The following is a 22,720-nucleotide window of genomic DNA, read 5'->3' on the forward strand; positions in this document are numbered from 1 at the left end:
CTGTGAGAGGCCCTTTAAGGGTATATGCCCCTTGGTGTTTGCGCATCCACTGCCACTGTTTGTCACACCCAACTTGAGGATCCTGCTCTACCGGCTTCCCCTACAGAGCTGCTACTGGTCTTCCAGAGAGTGCTACTTCTCTTTCCCTTTTGTGGACTTTTTGTCTCCAGCATTTAACTAAGCCACATGGTGCCCGGACAGAGGGCTCTTCACACACATTTTTAGTTGCTTGTTGTCTTTTTCTGGAAGCTCGGTCCTCGAAGGATCACCAGGTGGAGGTATAGCTTTCATTCTTTCACATATGAACAGGTTTTTCTTTTTTTTTCACATATCTAGGGATTCATAGCCTCTGGGCAGCATATTTTGAGCACCTCTTCCTCGGCTTCTAGACCAGCACCAGACAGCACCCCACTTTAATGTCACAATAAGTAAGTACTGGGCTGGGGAGTAGCTCATCGTGCTTGGAAATCATTAGAATTTGAACAACTTTATGAGTTTGTCATGGGGTTTTTGTTTTTTCCTCTGTTCATCTCAGTTGCTTACTTTTAAATTGAGTTGTCTTTCTGTTAAATAAATAGAAGCTTCTGTGGGTTATTTGTCATATGTGCTGCCTTTTTTTATAAAAGAGAACTACATAGGCGTTACTCCCCAGAAAATAAATTTCCCTTTTTACTCTGTCATGTTTGTTTTTACTTCATGGCTCATAGACTGCCTTATCTTTTCCTGTCTAGATTTAATCTTCTTTCCGGTCTCCCCTTCTACATCACCCTGGCCACACTCCATACAGATATTCTACTTTCTCTTTGAACAGTTCTGCCCCTTGACTGGCACACACATAGGTTTTCTGACATCTTGTGCTGGATTTGAGCCGCCAGGAAGCGAGTTGATTCCACACCGTTCCGAAACCCACCAGGCCTTGTACATTCCACGCGACTGGAAGCTCGACTTGGTTCCTGTGGGTACATGCACGTTTAGATCTAATGCTAGGTTTGTTCTCTTCCTGGGATCTGCCTCTTCCATTGTCAGGATACGCATGTGACTTTCAGAACCAGAGCGGTGCTGAGCCTGGACAAGAGGAGAGTTGCCTTTCAACCACCAGGGAAGGGGCTCTCCCTAGCCCAGTCAGGATTTCCTCTCCCAGGAGGGAAGAAATAAGAAGGACCTAGCTACTTGTAAAATAGTCTTCCCTTTTATTTCAAATCAACCCTCTGCCAAGTTAGTGCCATAAGGTGAGATCACTAGGCGATGAGCAGAGACATCCTTCTACCCGCCGACGCCGCCGCCAGCTTAGTCCCTCCAAGGACAATACTGGCAGCCAGCCAGAGGTGAGGGACACCCGGCTGTAGGTCAGCCCCCTTCCCAGTCGGCCCTGGTCACTGCTCTGCCACCTCAGCAGTCAGTCCCCTGTGTGAAGGACAAACAGGGATGGAGAAAGGCTGGGGCCAGAGCAGAATGTCATCCTATGTGAGGTGTCCGTGGCCAGCAGTGTTAGTGGTCAGAACCCAGTCAGGGTCAGGTTAGTGGGGCCTTCTCCAGCAGCCAGGAGTGGAGCTGGAGAGAGAGAGAGAGAGAAGGAGCTGGCACAGGCAGGAGACACTCCCGTGAACACCCACCCAGCATCAGAGTACCCATAAGCCAAGGCCCAGCAGAACACCAAGGTGCCACTGCCAAAGCTTACCTAAGAGGAGAGGCAGGCTCCAGGCTGGAGGGGAGGCTCAGATGGAAGACTGCCACTGCACAAAGCGCTTGGATTCCTGGCAGGATAACGGGGAGAAGACGCGCAGTGAGCATCTGTGGTTTACTGTGGGGCCCCTTCCTCCTCCTCTGCCCTCAGGCCCAGAGGCCCCGCCCCCAGCGCTCCCCCCTCAGACCAGGGTCTGTACCTGAGGGTTGAAAGGGTCGTCGTCATCTGTGTCATCGTAGTCATCACTGAAGGGCGATGCGGGGAGGAGCAGAGAAGCAGGATGGGAAGAACCCATCAGGAGGCTGCCCCATCCCCACCAGTGGCCCTGGGTCCTGCCTCCTGTCCCCTCCCTGGGGACCCTGCCCTCTCTCCCCTGCTGACCTGGGCGGGAAGAGGGCCCAGGCACGGGGCAGGCTGCAAAGGGTGGTGGCCAGGGCCCCCGCAGACAGGAGCGAGAAGAGCATCAGGAAGAGCAGGCCCTCCAGGGCATCTTCACACAGACCTCGGAGTGCCGAGCCGTAGTCCTGAGGCAGAGGGTAAGCCTCAGGGTGTGCACGCGTGCACTCTGCACCCAGCTGTCTGTGGGTCCAACCATCCATTTACCTGGCACTGCATGAGTCAATCACCCAGACTCTGTGCCCAAGTGCAGTCTCCCATCAGACAACTGTTTGGAACGTGGATGGTCATCCCATGTGTTCACCTATTTGCTGAGCTATAGCCTCACAACCTATTCCCATTTTATCCCATGCCTCCACCCCCCACACCACCCCCATGCGAAGTGGTCTAGCATTATCACTCAGCACCCAGAGAGCTCTCCCAGGAACCTAGGTGGGCGGGCCTCTACACTGATACCTCCACCAGCACCAGCCCTGCCTGTCCTTGCTCCAGCCAGGGGCTATTGACAGACGAGGATGCCAGCACCCTTTCCTGCAGTTGGGAAAGCCACCCCACCACACCTTGTCAAGTGCCCCTGGGAACCCACAAATCGCTGGCTTACGGAACACTTAGGATTGGACAGGGCACACGGAACACATGCAGAAGAGACTGGCTGCTGTGACCACCACCCTGGAGGCCAGCAGAACCACAGGGACCTCAAGGCCCTGTGCACGGCCACCATGCCGGTTCATTCTGCAGGAATGGACTAAGCCACCTCTGCTCCAGGCAATGTCCCCAGCACTGGCAACCGTCAGCACATGGGACCAAGGAGGCCACTTCGGAGGCTGGGAAGCTGGCAGGACAGTAAGATGTTAGGACAGTGCCCAGCAGAGGCCATTTGAGAAGGGAACAAGGAGTCGGGCAGATGGGTAGGTCTAGACAGAGGCAGGCGGCTGGGCTGATGTGGAAGACAAGGGTAGAAACACCAAGGCTGAGGCCACAGAGCTTGGGTAGGGCTGTCGTCTACACAGGCTCTTCTAGGTCAGTGCCAGGAGCCCTGGCTTTAATCCATGTGCAGGGGGAATTCACGCAAGGCTTTTTAGAGGAAGACTCTGATCCGATTGTGTTTGAAAGGATCACCAGCTGTCATTGGACAGATGGACTGAGCAAGACTGGCATGCAAGAGGCTGTGGTCTTGGGCAGGCGGTAAGGAGGGCCAGGGTCTGCAGCTGTGGTGGCTGTGTGAGCAGCAGACGCAGTGGGAAGTGAGGACGGGGAGCTAGAAGGACAGTCCTGACGTCCTAGTTCAAGGGTTAGGGTTAAGGAGCCCACCAGCACACTAACCAGTTAGGTTTGCAACAGTTGGCACACACGTACTATGCCCACACATCCTTGCAACAGCCCCAGGTCATGCTGTCTTTGGCTGTCACGGAAAGCAAGCTGAGCCCAGAGAGTGGGCAATCTCCTTGTGCACAGTCATACAGCCTACAAGGTACAGAGCTGAATCTGGAACCAAGTCTCTCATTTAGACAGGGTCTCTCCCTATAGGCCTGGCTGGCCTAGAACTCACTTTGTAGACCAGGCTGGCCTCAAATTCACAGAGATCCACCTGCCTTGGCCTCGGCCTCTGGAAGGGCTGAGATGAAAGGTGTGTACCACCCCCAGCCGGTTCTTTCTCATCCTAATGTTTCTTGTCCCTATTTTGTGTGTGTGTGTGTGTGTGTGTGTGTGTGTGTGTGTGTGTCTGTGTCTGTGTGTGTGTGTGTTGTGTGTACAAGTGGAAGGGGTGTTTGGATGCCTGTGTATGTAGGGTGGGGGCAAAGATTAAAGTTCAAATATATTTGGGGTTTTTTTGTTTGTTTGTTTGTTCTTGTTTTTCCAGACAGAGTTTCTCTATGTAGACCTGGCTGTCCTGGAGCTCACTCTGTAGACCAGGCAGGCCTCAAACTCAGAGACCTGCCTGGCTCTGCCTCCCGAGTGCTGGGATTAAAGGCATAAGCAACCACTGCCATCAACAAGGTATTGTTTGTTTTTGAAACAGGCTCTCTCACTTGGACCTGGCGCTCACCAACTGGGCTAGGCTGGCTGGCCAGCAGGCTCCACACAGCCACATATCTCTGCCTCCTCAGTGCTGGGATTTTTAAACCAGCACCACATGGCCTGCTTTTTCCATGGTTTCTGGGGATCAAACTCAGGTTTTCATGATTGTGTGACAAGTACTTCATAGAGGGAGTAATGTTCTCGGTCCTGTCCCTAATTTTAGTACGTGGCTAAAAAAAAAAAAAAAAAAAAAAAAAAAAAAAAAAAAAAAAAAAAAAAAGGCCTAGATGGGAAACCAAGGCCCAGGGTCACGTGGCTTATCGATGGTGGGCACAGACTCCGACTCCTCATCTCTCCCTTCACAGTCATTGTGGAACCAGTGTTGGAGCTCAGCATCTGCATGAGTCATAAAACAGGGTTGGGGTCCCAGCATGCCATTGTATAAAAAAGCAAGGACCTGGGCTGGAGAGATGGCTCAGAGTTTAAGAGCACCAACTGCTCTTCCAGAGGTCCTGAGTTCAATTCCCAGCAACCACATGGTGGCTCAGAACCATCTGTAATGAGATCTGGTGCCCTCTTGTGGTGTGCAGACACACATACAAACAGAATACTGTATACATAATAAATAAATCTTTAAAAATAAATAAAATAAATAAATAAATAAAGCAAGGACCCTTCCCTAGCCCTTATCGGATACCTACTCAGTGCCCCATTGCTCACTTTTTGGTACCTGCCCCCTGGGACAGGATACCACATTAATTTCAGACTTTGGATACCCAGCAAACAGTGCTTTGGGACAAGGACCTCCCAGGTGTTGCTAGGGGCTCCTTGTAGAAAGAAATCTCTCTGCTGAATCTGTATGCTAACTCCAAGGTAGACAGATAACCAGAAGGTGGTGAAGAAGCATCTGTCCTGCAGATCTGATCTGCAGTGAGCCCTTGGGTGGTGGATGGGTCAAAATGTTTCAAAGCAGGAGGGGACAGACTGGCCATGCTTAGAAGTGCAGACCAGAAGCAGCTGCATACCCTTCCATGAGCTCCTTGCCTCTGGGCGACCACTGAATTGTCTTCTCCTATCTCTGGGTTTGAAAATAATAATAGTCCCTGCTGGGTGTGGAAGATCTTGCCATCCCAGCTAGTGGGGAGGCTGAACCCAGGAGATTGGGGAATCCAAGCCATATCTGGGTAATTTAATGAGACTCTGCCTCAAAATGAAAAATACCTTTTAAAAAGACTGGAGGCTGGGGACTCAGCTAGGTTGAGGGAGAGCTGGCTTGAAATGCATGAAGCCTTGAGTTCCATTCTCAGTACTTCATAAGGTGTGCGATGGCACACACCTGTAATCTCAGCACCCAGGAGGGCAAAAAGATCAAAACTTAGGGTCATCCTCTGCTATAACAGCTAGTCTGAAGCAAGCCTGGGCTACATGAAACCCTACACACACACACACACACACACACACACACACACACACGGTGACATTGTGTGTCCCAATATATTGTGAACACTAATAAATCTATCTGGGGTCAGAGAACAGAACAGCCACTAGATATAGAGGCCAGAAAATGGTGGCGCACACACTTTTAATCCTAGCATTCCAAAGGCAGAGATCCATCTGGATCTCTGTGAGTTAAAAGCCACACTGGAAACAGCCAGGCATGGTGACACATGCCTTTAATCCCAGGAAGTGATGGCAGGAGGCAGAAAGGTATATAAGGTGTGAGGACCAGGAACTAGAGCCTGGTTAAGCTTTAAGGCTTTTAGCAGCAGTTCAGCTGAGATCCACTTGGATGAGAACTCAGAGGCTTCCAGTTTGAGGAAACAGGATCAGCTGAGGAATTGGTAAGCTGAGTAGTTGTGGCTTGTTCTGCTTCTCTGATCTTCCAGCATTCACCCCAATACCTGGCATCTGAGTTTGTTTTTAATAGTAAGACCTTTTAAGATTCGTGCTACACACACATCAATAGTAGAGTGCTTATCTAATAGGCTGGACTATCGGAGTTCAATCCCCCAGTACTATAAAAGAAAAAACTGATCCTGGTCTTGGCATGGGAGCCAGTGACCAGTGAACCCCATAGAGTCAGGATCATGGCAAAGCCTGTGTGCATGGAGGGTGAAACCCTACACACACATACACACACACACACACACACACACACACACACAGTGGGAGACTGTGAGCAAGGAAAGCAGTTAGGTCTATTTAGAACAACTCGATGTTGTAAGGGTGAGAGTCTTTGCAATGCTCACATTGTTCCCTCAAAGGTGTAAAGGTGTGGAAATGGAGACTCAGAGATACTGGCGGCCCTTGAGGCCACACAGCTCACAGCTGAGCCCATGGTGGGGCTTGAACAGGCGGCCCGGCCCCTGCCCCTTTCACATGGAGAGGTCCATGAACTAGTAGCATTCAACCCTGGGAACTGGGAGCCTGCCCAGGCTCTCATTCCAGGGCTTAAGAGGCTGAGCAGCTTTCAAGGAGGAGGAGAGAAGGTGAAAGATGAAAAACATGGGAGGAGGGAGAGAGGATGAGAAAGAGAGAGCAGCAGCAGAGGGGAGGGAGAGGGGTACGGAGAGGGAGAGAAGAGGAGAGGAAAGGGGAGGGAGAAACAGCGGCAGGCCGGCAAGCACACGGAGCTCACCTTGTGCAGACTGCGGCAGTGCAACAGCGCCACCAACTGGTGGAAGCTCCCTCTGTCACATTCAGCGTCTCCTCCAAGGATAACAAGGGCTTCTGTTGTGGGAGGCAAAGAACACAGTTACACAGTCCTTTTGCTACCCCGCAAAGTACGCCCTGCCCTCAACTCAGGAGCCCCACTTCCCAAAGGGACCATCCCCTCTCTCCCCTTTACAGATGTTCAGCAGCACCCCAGAGCCTCCCTCACCTCCACAGCGACCCCAGCCCCAAGAGACCAGTCAGCTTCGGTTGCCTCCACCCCTTCCTTCCTGTAGGCTCTGGCCCAGAGTCCTGCTCAGCTCTGTTGCCCCGCCCCTTTCCATAGACTACACACAACAGGAGACCCTGCCTACTTGGAGAAGGGCCAGCTCCCTCTCTCCCCTGGGCTGGTACCGTCCATTGACCTAACCTGTGCTGCAGGAAACTGAGGCACAGCTTCCCGCTCCAGGCCCAGCAGCTGGGAGTGGATGCTGGCTAGAGCTCGCTGGGACAGAGTCAGCCTCTGCAGGGAGGTAAGAGAGAGGAGCACTCAGGTCAGGGTATCCGTGATGCCATCTGTCCAGTAGAATACACAACTCTGGGCCATGGCACCCTCCACCTCCCATGGAACCCAGGAGTACAGCCCATCATATGCCCTTGAGGCTTCACGTTAGCCATCTCCTCAATTCCCATTTCTTTTGCCCACAGTCCTAACCTGTTGGAAGGGGTTGGAGACCGCCTGGTTGCACAGGAAATAATAGTTGAGGATGTCTGAAGTGGAGGGAGAGAAAGGAGCAGGCTATGAGCCTGGGCCCAGGCTCTCCCTGGGCAAATCTGGAGGGCCATAGCCCAGGGGACATTGCCCACCCAGTTTGGAACTTTCTTGGGGTCTCAAAGACCTGCTAGTTACTCTCCTCTCCTTTCCTTTTCCTCCCTTCTCCCTCCCTCCTTCCCTTCTTCCCTTCTTTTCCTTCCCTCCCCTTACTCTTCCCCCTTCCTTCCATTCTCTCCCCTCCCCCACTTTCCTTTCCTTCCCTCTTCCTCTTCTTCCTTCTTGTGGTGTTGTTCAGTTTGCTGCTGTTGTTTTGAGACAGAAGTCATGCATTCCAAACCAGCCTTGAACTTGCTGTGTAGCTGGGGATCACCTTGAACTTCTGATCTTTCTTCCTGCACTTCCTGAGCGCTGAGATTTTAGGCACAAGCCACTGTGCTAAGCTTTATGTGTTGCTGGGAATCAAATGTAAAGCTTTGGGCATGCAAGGCAAGTACTCTACCAACTGAGCAACGTCTCCATTCTGTTTTTGTTTTGTTTTAAAACAGGGTGCGGCAAGGTCCACATAGCTCAGGCTGCCCTTGAACTTATGCCTCAGCCTCCTAATTGCTGGGATTATAGGTGGGCATATCACACCCCATGCTTTCATCCCTTCTGCTTCACCTACATCTGGAAGCAGATTCAACTGACCTAATTATGCTTCCTTGTTCTCCTGTTGGGGTCCACAGAGGTTTCCTAGTGAGATCTAAGCTTGCTTTACACAACAGGACTGCATTAGGGGATGGCTTGACCACATGCATGGTCACTAGGTATTTGGAAGGGTCTGCACTTGGCTGTGCTGGGGGGGGTGTCTTCTGCTCCCCCCCAGCATTTCTATAAATAGCCCTTTAGAAGAGAAAGAAGGGGCTGGTGGGTTTTGACCCAGGCCCTCCTGAGCTATCCTGTGTTTCTATCTGTCTCTCTCCTCTATATTTCTAAGTATTTCTCACTTCCCCTGGTCAAGAATACCCTAGGGGGAAAAGTGGGGGCAGGTCCCCCACATTCCCCCACAGTCCCATCCTCCTATCACTGAGGCCCATGGCCCCCTCCCCCTCCCCTCACACTCACAGGCATTTTGCTCCTGCCCTTTTACCATCCTGCCGGGATTGGTAGATGGTTCTGCGCTCTACCATAGACTAGGCACTAGTGGGTGGCAGGGAGCATTGAGGGCAGCAGGGATTTATGGGAATCACCTGAGCTGAGCCCTGTCTCCTCCTGGGTCAGGTTCAGCACGTAGGTGTCTGGGTTGGAGCAGAAGTCACTGAGGCCCTGGTGAAGGAAGCAGGAAGGGATCACACCAGACATGTCCAATTCCATATTTCCACAGAACTCAGAGGTCCAGGCTCCAATTCTCCTCCCCCCTCAAACCCAGGGGTCCAGACTCTAGCCCTCCTCAGACTGAGGAGTCTAGTCCAGACCCCAGCCTCTGCTCTCTCAGGACCTAGCACATAAGGCTGGAACCTCCGAACGGTAATCATGTTTCCCAAGTCTTAGGATTTATGGCATGAATTAGGTCGCAACCACCCCAGGATTCAGAACACCTGAATCCAGAACCCCATACTTACCACAGCTGTGGCGGCCTCCAGGCCCATAGAACCCCAGCTCAGGACAAGCACCAGGAGACTCATGGCAGTCATCCTAGAGGGGGAGGCGGCTGGACTCAGGTCTCTTAATCAGCCTTGCCTCTTTCTACACCCCACGTCCAATCACAGCCCTCCCCAGTACCCACCAACCTCTGTAGCCTAGCGGATTAGAGGCAGAGGCATGGGAGTAAAGGGTGGGGTAAGGCCCAGACTGACGTCAGACAGAACATCTGTTCAGTTGGAAAAGGAGAGGGGAAGGTCTTGGTTGGCAGGTCAGCAGCCATTATCCCAGCTGTTCCTGGCCCCTCGGAGGCAGCTGTCCACCCATGGGCTGAATTTCCTGGGATGTTATTGTGCAGGGTCCAGTAGGCTCAGAGCTAGCTCCCAGGCCTGTCCACAGCCCATTTTATTTAGCGATCTTCTCTCCACTCTCTCAACCTCTAAGCCGCAAGGTGCGGGGAGTGTTCCAGAGTTGATTTCTGAAATTCTGAGCTTAGCTTATTTAAGTCCTGACTATGTCCAGGGTTGTGAGGGGTAAGATAATTCTGCGTCATGGAGTGGTAGGGGAGGTTGACAGCTGTTGTAGACTGGAAGACCTGGCCCCCAGTCCCAGACTTGCTCAACACAGTGTGTTTGACCAGTCTCCAAGCCTTGATGAGGGCTTAGACGCAGCCCGTTGGGCATCTCTCCCAGGAGGAGTCCACAGACAGTAGGCACCAACGGAGGAGGAGGAGGAAGGTGGGCTCTTCCCATGATGGGCAAGCTGGACTTGAGCCCTACCACAGTACATCCTGACTGCTGTGTGGCCCTGACCTAGCCACAGTGGCCTTCCCCCACCTCCCACTGTTACACAGAGGTCAGCGCCTACCTCCCTGGGAGGCTGAATGTGAGAGTTCCATGAAGTCCTAAGAATGGTATCTGGCACACAGAGAACTGTCCAGTAAGAACCCGGGTCCTAGGTGTCCCCCCATTACCTCATGCCCCTCACCTGCCATATAGAGAACCTGGTGGCACTCCCTCCTTGCGTTTGTTGTGGTAACCAAGGGAGGAAGCATCTGGCATGCCGCCCCACCCCAGCCTACAGCAAACGCAATCTCGGTCTCTGCCATGACTTTAGCAATGTTGCCTGCCGGAAACCCGCCCATCCCCCTCCCCTGTGCCATACGGCTCTACTCACACAACCACCAGCCACTTGCTCTGCTTCGCCAGGCCCAGGAGGGTGAAGAGACAAACCAGAAGCACCAAGAGCAGCAGGAGGACGTAGGCCAGCCACCTGCAGGAAGAAGGGCCGAGGCCGTGGACCTCAGGAGGCCTGCAGGACCTCGGGGCCACCCCAGCCTGGTCCTGCAGCCTCTCCACTGCTCCGTGAAGTTCACTGGTGAAACGGTGCGTGGCTCACAAGACTCTGGAGTGCTCTGTAGCATAGGTTCTGGAGTTGAAGCACCTGGGACCTCCCCTGACCAAATCACACAGAAGTCCTGTGGTCGTGGACACGGGCAGTGGCCTCTCTGACTGGGATCCTTGAGCCAGGACTATAGGGTGTCAGTTACCTGGGACCTTACTGCACACTTCAGAGCTATGATGTCTAGGTCTCAATTACTCATTTAGCCATGTAACCTATCTGCCTCAGTTTCCCTACTAGCAACCTGAGCGGCCTATCAGGATCAACTTCACAATCTGTGATCGGGTGAATGAATGGGCACATGTAAAGGTCTTAGGTGAGTGGGTTTGTGGGTGAAGGTAATGTTAGCTAAATCACCATCCAGGGGAGGCTTTGAATGCTCCAGACCAGGTCATTAAATAAGTAACACACCAGGACTGCAGAGGGAGATGCACGGAGGGCCCAAACTCAGCACTGAGCACGTTGCAAATGCTCAATAAAGCGCCGTTTCTCAGCAGTCCCCGTGTGACTGTGGTTTGCACTCCCTGAGACCTTGCCCCTGGCCATGCCTCCATGCATGGCCCCAGTGCATTTGCTGGGCCTCTCTAATACCAGACACGTTCACGGCGCACCTGATGAGCATCGTTTTCACCGTCACCTCCACCTCCCCGACCGGACTCTTGGGATCCTAGGTTTGACCATGACATAGGACCTGTGGCCCTTGGACCTGGGCCTGACTGCCTCCCAGTGTTTGATCCCCAGTCTGCACCCTCTGCTGGGATTGTTTCAGCCCCAGTATGATCATACCAAGGAGCCCGCCTCCCTGCTTGGGAACAGGGGACTCGGGTTGTCAGCTGAAGGCAAGAAGTAATGAAATAACTATGAGAGGATGGATCAAGCTTGGTCTTGCTGGCTGCTGAGCTGGATGGCTGCCTCGGAGGGCTTCACAGATTGTTCTTCCCCTCCAGCGTCACCTTTCAGCGTGGCCCTTCCAAACACGCGGACATCAACTGCCTGCCTGTCCCCAGACAAGCCCCTTCTTATTTTATCTGCTCCAATGCTCTCATGACCCACCTCACAGGAAATGTGCTTGCTCTTTAAACATGTTTTTATTTTATATGGATGAGTGTTTTGCCTACATGCATGTGCGTCTACCTGGTGTCTGCAGAGGTCAGAAGAGGGTGTTGGATCCCGGGGAACTGGAGTTACAGATGGCTGTGAGCTGCCATGGGAGTGCTGGGAACCGAACCTGGGTCCTCTATAAGAGCAGCAAGTGCCCTTAACCACTGAACCATCTTTCTAGTCACCCCTCACTCTGCCCCAAGACCTGTTGATGCCTCTGTGAACATAAAACATGCTAGGCAGGCAACTCTAACCAAGTCATTTTTCCCAGCCCCTCAGGACTGGATTCTAGGTAAATGTTCTACCAGAGCCACAAAACCAGCCCCTCATTGGGGAATTCTAGGCATGGACTCTACCACCAGAGCTTTATTCCCTATCTCCTCACGGGTGGATTCCAGGCAGGGGCTCTACCACTGAGTCACACAACACCCTCAGCCCCTCACAGGGAGATTCTAGGCAGGTGTTTTACCACGGAGTCATACTCAGTCCCTCACCAGTCAGTTCTAGGCAAATATTCTTCCGTTATCCCTGGCGTCAGCCTTGTTTTGACTCTGGTTTGAAACAATGTCTCACTAAGTTATTCAGACTGGCCTTGAAATTACTCGGCAGCCCAAGCAGGCCTTGAGTTTTCAACCCTTTTAGCTCAGCCTCCAGAGCAGTTGAGATTACAGGCCTGCTTCCCATTGCTCTCCTGGCTGAGAAGAGTCCTTCCTGGGTGGGATTTCCTGTGTCGTTCCTCTGCTTGGCATATCTGCACTTGACTATTTCATCGGTCACCATGTGTTCTTTGTTTCAGACACTCAAGGTTATCAACTAACTTCCACAGGGCACTTTGAGCTATGCATGAAAGGACTCATTTTAAGGTGGGAAAACCAAGGTCAAGGCATGGCAAGAAACCTGTTTAAGCATGTACGTATACAGAGTGGCCTCTTAAATCTTAATCATATGCACTGTCTCTCTCCAGTGTTAAGTAGTTGCACAGTGAACACAGTACAGTGAACACAGTTGCCTCCCAGATAATCTAAGTTTAGATAAATCTAAGGTTTGCTACTTGATTAGTCCAGTTACTACTGTGTGTGTTATGTGATTGATGTGCTGGATGAATGAGTCAAGGAACGGCTGAGTGAGTGAATGAATGAGAGATCATTGAGGGGATATGTAACTATGAGGCTGGGCCCTCAATCTCTGGACCCATCCACAGAGCTGGGTCTATCAGCCTGGTCTTATATTCACAACTGGGTAATTCTCCATAGTGGGGCTGGCCTATAGGATGCTGAATAGCATCCCTGCCTCTACCTGCCAAGTGACAGTAGCTTCTCTTCCAACCAGTGGGACAAATAAAACTGTCTCCAGATACTGTCGTCCCCCCACACACACACACACATACCCAGGGCCTAGTTTGAGGCTACGATGCTTAAAACAATAGGGGAGTCCTTTCCCTACCTGTACTCCTCCACGAAAGTCACATCTTCAGCCACCTGCACCGGGCTGAGGGACACTCCTTGCCAGAAGGCCAGTCCTTGCAGGTGCTGAGCCGCAGCCTCTGCCTGCCTCCGGGCTCCCCGGGTGGCGGCCACCAGCTCCACGCGTTCTGACAGTACTTCCTCCAGGGTGGTCAGCTCCGTCCTTACTGCCTCACCCAGCCTCTCCACTGTTTCCAGCACCTGGGGAGAGGACATGGGTCTCAGGCCCAGGGTAACCTTTTCCACAGCCTGGGGTGGAGGCTGAAGGATGGGGTCTGGCGGGGGTGAGGGGTGGGTGAAGCGGGGATGATGAGTTGCCAGAGATCTGGGGTTCTGGGGCATCTGAAGACTGGGCAAAAGGGCTCCCAGGTCCTGTCATCTGCTCTAGTTGCTCAGGGGCTTGAGGGCAAGGTAAAGATTCTAACCCCAGCATTGAAGTTAAGTCAAAATGGAAGAGTGAGTCTTAAGTCTGAAGTCTGCATCTGCCTTTTTGAGTCCAGGGTCTCAAATCTGATTCCTTGGCTCTCCACAAGTAGGCACCAAACTGCAACACCCGCATCTCAGCCCTGAGCTCTGGAATCCTGGGGTACAAGATCTCTCGTGGTGGGGTGGGGGGGTCCCTGAGCTTGCATTTGGGCCAAGTGTAGGGTCTGTAGCCTTGGATCTGGCCTGAAGACGGGGACTGGTGTCCTTGGTGCTTTGTCTCTGGCTTGGGATGTAAACTGAAGTGCAGGCCTGGGCCTGGATCTGAGTCTTCACCCTCTGTGTCTGAATCTTCTAGATTCCAGCTCCAGGTGGCAGGGTTGGGATTGAACATAGGGCCTAAGGTCTGCAGGTCTGAGTTTGAGGTTCTGCATCTGGGGATTAGGTTTCTGGTCTGGGATCTGCTTTGATTTGGGCTCCTTTTGTTCCTAGGGGGGGGGGGGGGGGGGACCACGATCCCATGGGGAGACCAACTGGGGCATGAGTCTGCGGTCTGGCCAGTGGCTGGCCCCCTCACCAAGTCATCAATGGTGCTGAGCGTGTGGTTGGCATGCAGCAGCGCTGAGCTGAGCTGGGACACCCCGTCGCTGGTCTCGCTGTTGCCATAGAAACCAATGCCAATGCCCGCACTGAGAGAAGGAGGAAGAAGAAACACCGACCCGTCTCAGACCCTGGAGGGCAGGCACCATGCCTCCACGTGGCACCAACCCAACCACCCTCCCCTTTGCTTCCTTTGCCCATCCAGTCTCTGCATCCACCCTATTGGTTCGTCCTCCGTGGGAAAAAAGAACAGCTCAAGGTTGGCCTCCACCAGTTGCCAAGGTAACCTGCAGACCTCACTCCCCCAGCTGGAGAGACGTCATTGTGATGCTAATGGTGGGTGGAGTGGTGGAAAAGGAGCCCCCCCCCCCCAGATTTAACTCGCACCACCCCAGAATGGAACCCTGGTTTCTGCCTAGCCCTGGACAAAAGGTTATCAGTTCCTAATCATGATCAGCTCACAACCCACTCCTGCATCCTTTGCCAAAACATCCCGCATTCACAGCCTTGTCTTAGGAGTCTTTAGGCCATCCACACCTGTCTCTTCCTAGCCCAGGTGGCCCTTGCCCCTGCCTCCTCAGGGTGCTTAGGAGCACAAGGTCCCTAGCCCCTATTCTTTTGTAAAAGACATTGTGCCTGGAGCTCTCAGGCTTCCCCTATGCTGCCCAGGGATCCAGGCATCTGGCCAGCTGGAAGAGGAGTAAGAGAATGTGGGAGGGAGGGCTGGAGGCCAGGCCAGGAGCTGGGCCCCTGTCCCTGCCCAGCCAACACACAGACTTCCATTGTGGAGCTTGAATATGGGGACCCACTTTCCTCCCCGAGTCTGTGCCTCGCACTGGAGGGGGCGAGAGCCTGATGCCCTCACAGTTCCCAGCCTCGGGCTAAACAGGCCCCCACCCCACCCCTTGGATGGGAGCCTACTGCCCCTGCCCCATTGTTCAGAACCCTACAAAGCTCCTCTTGTTCCCAGGCTCTGAGGGGGCTGGGGCTGTGTCTCTCCCCCACTGGGTCTTTGTCAGCTTCCCCGTCCACCCCCATCCTGGAAAGCCTGATGAGAAAACATCTTGGATATAGGGCGCCCAGCCCCCGTATCCTCCCAAACACACACCCTCTTCTTCCTACCACGAGGAAGAGTGGCCCAGAGCCCAGACTGGGGTGACTACTCCAGGCCATACCCCCAGCTGGCTGGAGGGGACACCACATTCCGATGCGGCTCCTGATGACCACGCATGAGGTCCCCAGCAGGTCTCAACCCCCTCAAATCCTTAGTCCTCTCATAGGTGACATAAGTCAGCTAACTAGCCATGACCTAGGAGGAGCTGGACTCATGGTCGGTCAGCAATCTTGCTGTCAAGTTCATTGAAGTTCCTATGGAGGGTCCTGGGGGCGGGGGGGGGTGTCTTTCTCCATGAGCCTGAATCTCCACTTGCTTCTTAAACTGGGTGGGCTTAAAAAGTCATTTTCCCTTCCTCCCCGAGCTTCCCTCATTCAGAACCAGGTGTGGCCAGCTTGAGCACAGCTCTTATCCTGAGAAGGACTCAGACCCAGCTTGGGTGTGGGCTGAGCAGGTGCTGCTGAGGGTGACCCCCATAAGGCCTGTTGTTTCCCTGACTGGAACTGTGGCTCGAGTCGCAGAGTGCCGAGGCTGGCATGTTCAGTGTCTGGCACACGGGAGTTATGCTCAGTTGTTGAATGAATGAGCTCGGTGAATGAATAACTCTTTGATCAGGGTTAACACAGAGGACACCCCAGGACCCAGGAGCTGTGCACTCTTTAGTTTCACTGTAACTGGGGTCCAGGCAGGGCTGCAAAAACCCACTTTAAAGATGTGGAAACTGAAGTCTGGAGAGAATATCTCACTCCCCTAGTAGTGAGAGAGCCACTGAAAACCCCAAACCTGTCCCAGGCTTTCAATTCTACTCCCTGGCTGGCTGCTCGATCCTCCTTATGCCTCTAGCCCTCCACTCACCAAGCAGACAGACAGACACTCACAGTGCCCAGGGATTCTCTCCCCTGACTGCGCCCACACCCCAAGGTATCGTGAGGAAGGCTGACTGCAAGTGTAGAGAGCTCTGCCCCCCACTCCCCACCCACCCTGGGGCCCCATTACCAGCCCACGAGAAGGGCAGCGATGCAGCTCCAGATGACACAGCCGCCTCCTGGTGGGGGACTCTTGGCCCCAGGGGGTTCCGGGGGCCTGCAGCAGCAGAAGCGGATGAGGTAGACGGCGATGAAGATGAGGCTCAGGCCCAAACCCAGCCCAGCCAAGGCTGCCACCAGCAGCAGGGCCTGAGGAGGAAGTGATGAGAAGCCTCAGCGAGCACTTTCGTGTCCCCGACAAGAAGTTCCTCCCCTACTGCACGGATGGGGGCAAAGCCCAGTCCTTGATGGTGTTCAGGTTGTGGGAAAAGACGAGATACCTATTCTCTCTCCTATTAACAGCTGAGGCCTATCCAGGATTTAGGGCTAGGTGGCTGGAGGCAGCATTCAAGTAGGGGACCCAGGTTTTGGGTTCCAGCCCTGGACAGTTCTTCCCAGGTTGTGTGGCCTCAAAAGGGCCCCTCCCCTCTGAACCTTGGTTTCCTCCTCACTGCGACCAGGCAATCGGAAGGCAACACATCCCAAGGACTTCCTGAGGTTCCCTCTGAACTGTGGGGCAGGAAGGGGCAGGAACACCCATCTCCATACTTCAGGAGAGCAGGAGAGGCTGCCTTCTATAAAGCCTCTCCCTCCTGCTGCTGAGCTGAGCTCACACACCACCCTGTCTGTCACCCCAGGTCTGGGGCTGGGGACAGGGTGCTGTGACAGCTGTGTGTGTGTGTGTGTGTGTGTGTGTGTGTGTGTGTGTCTGGTGTGTGTGTGGTGTGACACATACACACAAGGCTCAGAGTCAAAGACAAGGAAGAGGGAGGTAGAGATGAGACACACAAAACACCAGAGGGATCAAACCAGAGACAGGGGGGAGAGGGGGAGACAGAGAGACAGACAGAGAGGTGAAGAGACACATACAGACCAAGAACCATACAGAGAAAGAACTATAGAAGAATGGAGACTGGCGGGGCAGTGTGTGCTGAGACCCAAAGGACGGAGGGAAGGAAAGAGAGGCAAAGGGATGCTAACAGCTGGGAACACCTTGCAGAACAGAGTGGCTCTGAGCTGGGTACGGCACTACACCCCCTGCAACCCCAGCATTCTGGAGGCTACGGCAGGAAGATCGCCATATTTTCAGGCCATTCCATGTTACATAAACTCCAGCCAGCCTGGACTACAGAGCGAGGCGGTGTCTCAATTATAGAACTGTGGGCTCTGCATGTGGTAGGGTCTTTCAGGAGACCTGTGTCACGTGTCTTCTCCGAGGCCCAGAGCTGGACAGGATTTACCTGGAGCCACACAGCAGGACAGGGGCAGTATGAGGTCTGGAGTCACAGCCCTGCATTCCTAGGGACTACGGTCCCTAAACCATACATAGCCTAGCTCCCTGTCCTCCACATCACCTGTGGGAGTGACAAGTGTGCGCAGTGTTTATGTGGCTGTGAATTTGCCTTCCACCAGATGAGGGCACATGGAGTGTGAGTATAAGGTGTTTGTGTATTATCATGCTGCATGTCTGGGAGCAAGAGAATGCTTGTGGGCATTAATGTTTTCTGGACATAGCTTCTTCAATCAGTGAGGGGTGTTGGGTGGACTATGTGAGTGTATGTGTGACTTGGGGTGAGTTTGAGTTTGTGTGTGTGGGGGGGTAGATGTGTATGTGTGTATGAGGGTGCCTGTATGTGTGGTGGTGTACACATGAGGGTGCTGTGTATAGGTGACTGGGCATGTGATCCTGAAGGTCCTGTCCCAGAGTCCCTCGCAGTGTGTCATTTCTATGACGAAGAATGTCCCCGGGATGGGACTGTGTGTGCCCCAGCTTTGACTCTGACTGCTGAGGATCAGGTTGAGCAAACTGCTCTAAGCGTCTGTGGCGGTGCTGGGGGCCCACGGGGGAATCCTCGTGGCTGAGGAGCTCTCCAGAGCCATAAGCCCCGTGAGTCTGTTTGGGAGTGGGTGGACCCACCGGCTGGAGGCTGTGATTGTGTAAGTGGCTGTGGGCGAGGGGATGGCGGTCCCCGTTTGGAGGGGAGAGGGGGCGGGTGGAGTAGGCAGGGAGGAGCCGCTCAGGCTGTGCCAGCCATGACCCAAATAGCAAGCACACAGCACACGTTCCCCCTTGCTGCTTTTCTGGGAACACCCCCCTCCCTCGAAGCTCTCCCAACCCTGTGCCCCTTTCCCAGAAGCCACCCTGAACAGCCGCAGAGGTTCAGACTTGGGGGGAGGGCAGGGCTGACTCCCAGCCCCCCCCCAAGGCCCCCAGCTCAGCCAAGCTTTTCTCATTAATCTCAAAGTCAAGGACTTGAATTAAACTGGGTCAGGGGACAGCCACCCCCCAACCCAGAGCTACAGCTGGGCCCCTTTCCCTGGGGACCCAGCTTCCGTGAGGTTCCACCACCAGCCTCACCCTCCTGGGACCCAGGCCTGTCGTCTTCAGTAGCCCCAACCCTAACCTCATCTCCACCCGATCCTCTCTGGCGCCCTGACAGCGTCTTCTGTCCTGGGACAGGCCGAAAGCACCCTGAATCCTTATCTCACCTCACCTCATTCCACAGCCCTAGCCCTAAAATCTCTCGTCCCTATTTGAGTATATCAATCCCTGTCCCAGACCTCAGCTGCCTCCCCAGCCTTCCCGCTCTCGGTCCTCTCTCTTGGGTACCCCCTTATCTGGGACATATTTACAAGCTGGGATCCTGTGGGGGCGGGGTCCTTCTCGCCTAGAACCTCAGGAGCAGATCTTTCCTTAGATGACCCTGGAGACTGGCTTCCAAGGCAGGTCTCAGGAACCCAAATGCTGGGGCCTCATCTCCTCCCATTTAGGACTCTTGGGGGTCCAGGCTCCTGACTTTCTCTTATTTCTGGAGAGAGGGTCTGCATCCCCAGCGCACGTCCGAGGGAGGAACCTTAAGGTATGAGCTCTCTACCGCCAATCTTGTTCTTGTACCCCCAAACGCAGGCCGGGTCTCCAGCCCCCAAGACGCAGGAACTGTGACCCAGCCTCCTGCTCCCCGGGGACCTGGCCCCTGTTTGCCATCCCACCTGCTGGTACTCTTGGTCGCGGGGCGCAAAACCGCTGGGCACCGGTCGGAGCTGGAAGTCGGCGCGGGGCAGCTGGTGGAGGAGATGCACCCAGGCAGAGGGTCGGTAGCCCGGGGGTGCCCCCATGGCCCCGGGGTGGGGCAGCTGGGCGGACCGGGCTGGGAGCCTCGGTGCTGTGCGGGGCGCGGGCGGAGCGGGGTTTGCGGGGCTCCCGGGAGCAGGAGCCCGGAGGGCGGGGGGTGGAGATTGGGGAGGGGGAGGTGCGGCAGGTGCCTCGGTGCTGCCCCTGGCGGCCACCGGAGGCAATGCGGCGTGAGCAGTGGGCCCGGTTGCTCCGCCCTCTCCCGGGCTCCCACCTGCTGCCTGAGCAGGTGCAGGGTCTTTGCTCAAGTCAGTGGTATCCAGGGACTGGGCTGTGCTGAGAACAAAATCGATTAGACTTTCTTGTTCCCGTACGTGCAAGAGCCAGGATACTGTGATTTCTCTTTGAAGCACACAAGCTCTTTATCCTTACGTAAAACCTTCACCTTGGTGTAAAGGTCATTAGTATTTGAGCAGCATTTTGCAGATAATAGCCAGGCGCGCCAATGAAAATTCCTCACTTTTCTAAAGGCATTCTCTGTTGTAAAGAGCGCTTGTGCTTGGATAAAAGTCCTCTCCCCCCGCCCCCCACTTTGTCCTAATCTGTATACGGACCGTCTCTAGACAGAAACCTTCCTGTGTGGACAGACCCTTCCAGAATGTGTGGACATACCTGCATATGCTGTAAAGACTAATTGTAAGGACTCCTGTTATCCGTATAGGAACTCATCCCATCTGTATTAGGTGGCTTCCCAGGTCTTAGAAACCTCCTCCAAACTGCTTCAGTCTATACAGTTACCTCACCCCTTGCCATTCACTTTAAAGTTTACAAGGTATCTTCTAGACAAAATACTTGTTTGGGTCTCATAGGAAGTCACTAAAGTCACACAGATAGACGAGGAAGGGGATATAGAGACCCTGGAGGGGACCTGACCACCGTGACATCATCACCCAGGCCTTCACTGTGTGACCTAGAACTAACATTCCCAGGGTGCTACTCAAGGGTACCTCTTGGCGTGGAGAAGGGCTAGTCTTTGCCCCTGAAATACCCAGTAATGTTTCCTTCTGGTCAGGGATGAGATGGAGGGAGCAAAGACCCTGTGTACCTGCTCAGGCAGCAGGTGGGAGCCCGGGAGAGGGCGGAGCAATGGAACCCACCCATCCCATCCCTACATTTTGGTCCAGGTTGTTAGGAAAGGGGTAGCAATAGAAGAGAGAGGTGGGGGGAGAGAGAGAGGATTGCTTCTCTGTCTGCCTCTCTCCTCCATTTACCTCCATCTCTGCCTCTTGAGTGTGTGGTTTGGTCCCAGAAGGCAGCCTCTTTGGGGAATTGCTTTAGCCTGTATTGATTCAACTCAAGACACCTGTCCTATTATATCAGAGACGTGTGGTACCTTCCGATATAGGTCTGTCGGCTTGACTTCCACCTAGCATTGTACCCTGTCTGTTTCATCAGGAAGAGATATGGAGGGATTATTCCCAGATGGTCCATGTGACATTCTAGAGTCCCCAGATGGGGACACCATTCCCAAATGACCTCGGGTTCCACAGGCGTTAATTCAGGCTGGGTGTAGAGAAGCTGGCTTTGACCACGTGGTCAGTGCCATTTAGTTTCAGCCAGTGCTGGCCATATGGGAAGAAGGACCCAGCCTCACCAGATGTTCCAAATTTCCAAACGAAGACAGAAATCTGGATATTTTTAAAGCAAAAATCCCTCAGCTTTTAAATGTTAAAATGAATTCAAATTAAAAAAATGACTGTGTGGGCCAAATAAAACCTGTCTGTGGGTTGGTGCTGGCTGGTCTGCAAGCTCTGGTCTAGCCAGACGCTGTGCCTCACTGGCATGCAAGGGGCAAGCAGAGGAAGAGGGGGGCATGGTAATGCTGAGCCAGAGAAGTGGGAGAGAAGCCCGGGAGATGTAGTCATGTGCCTCCTCCAGGGAGCCCTCCTGCCCAGCCCTTCCTGACAGAAGGTGAAAGCAGGTCTCAGCTGAGAAACTCAACCTAGACTCCAGGAGCCTTGCTGGCTAAGCAGGTTCCTGAAGATAACACACAGTTCTGCATCCTATTGCTGGCACATAGTAGGTCCTCACTAAATAGAATCAACTGTGATTCATTTTCCTACATGCCTCATATACAGAACAGGGTGCCTGCTATGCGTTCAGGCATTGCTTTGTGTCCTAAAGCAGACGACACAGTTTCCTATGGATAGTAGCTACCCAAGTTCATGTAATAGGTAAGGCAAAGGAGAAACAGACTGTAAGTAGTAACTTTAGAAAAAGGGAAAAAATTGCTGGGCGGTGGTGGCCACGCCTTTAATCCCAGCACTCAGGAGGCAGAGGCAGGCGGATCTCTGTGAGTTCAAGGCCAGCCTGGGCTACTGAGTGAGTTCCAGGAAAGGCACAAAGCTACACAGAGAAACCCTGTCTCCAAAAACAAAACAAAAAAAAGGGAAAAATTTAAGCCAGTGTACCACAGAGATACCTGCACATCTGTGCTTAGTGCATCTCTATGTATAGTTGTCAAGCGACAGAATCAGCCTGGGTATCCATCAGCAGATGAATGGATAAAGAAAATGTGGTCTGTGTACACAAGGAAATCTTATAAAGCTGTAAAGAGGAATAAGTTATTGTTTGCAAGAAATTATATGGAACTGGAGATCATCTGTTTAAGTGAAATAAGCCAGACTTACAAGGACAGTTATTGCTTCTTTTCTTTTCTGTCATATGTGGACCTAGATCATATTCATATGTGTATGTATATATTTATGAATTAAAATACTATGAAACCCATTGCTGTGTACAATGAATAAATGCTAATGACCATTTAAATAAATACTGTATTTGAATGCGTGGTGGGAAGGAATGGTTGCCTATGGATACAGAAGACACTAGGGAGATGGCTCTTCCTGCACGTGGGTGACCTTCAAGCACAGACTCAAATGACTGACAGCTTGGACCAGGCCTCACAGCTGAGCTACCTGGTGTGAGTCCAGATGGCAGAGTGGTTAATTCTCTGTGCTAACTTGACTGGGTTGGGGGGGGATACACACATTGCTGGCACAACCTCATTTCTTTATTCATGTTAGGTGTGTCTGAGAGCAGTTGTTGGAGATTAGATTCTAACCCATCACATAGATGTAAGATTTGTGTACCCCCAAATCTATTGAGGGTTAGGACAGAGTAAGTTTGCATTCTCTTCCACACCTGTAACATCCTCTTCTCCTGCCGAAGAACACTTAAGTACCTGATTCTCTGGTCTTCAAGGTAAAATCAACCTCTGGCTTCCCTGTGTCTCCAGAGAGGACATCAAATTGTGGAACTTCTCACTTGCATAGTTGTTTGAGTCAATTCTCATAATAAATTTCCTTCAATCT

General features: G+C 53.0%; 1 protein-coding gene across 1 annotated transcript; it reads right to left on the minus strand.

Moving 5' to 3' along the window:
• Positions 1 to 316: 316 nt before the first annotated feature.
• Ttyh1 (tweety family member 1) lies at positions 317 to 19,501 on the minus strand. Its single transcript, XM_028861405.2, is given in 15 exon segments — positions 317 to 1,551; positions 1,679 to 1,754; positions 1,884 to 1,929; positions 2,066 to 2,208; positions 6,738 to 6,787; positions 6,790 to 6,829; positions 7,182 to 7,274; positions 7,467 to 7,522; positions 8,756 to 8,831; positions 9,128 to 9,200; positions 10,323 to 10,418; positions 13,092 to 13,312; positions 14,112 to 14,223; positions 16,245 to 16,423; positions 19,265 to 19,501. Coding segments are annotated over 14 exon segments (1,350 nt in total). The 5' UTR covers positions 19,391 to 19,501; the 3' UTR covers positions 317 to 1,551; positions 1,679 to 1,715.
• Between the last annotated feature and the right edge of the window lie 3,219 nt (positions 19,502 to 22,720).

Source organism: Peromyscus leucopus, chromosome 1, assembly GCF_004664715.2.
Source record: "Peromyscus leucopus breed LL Stock chromosome 1, UCI_PerLeu_2.1, whole genome shotgun sequence".
NCBI classification, from domain to species: Eukaryota; Metazoa; Chordata; class Mammalia; order Rodentia; family Cricetidae; genus Peromyscus; species Peromyscus leucopus.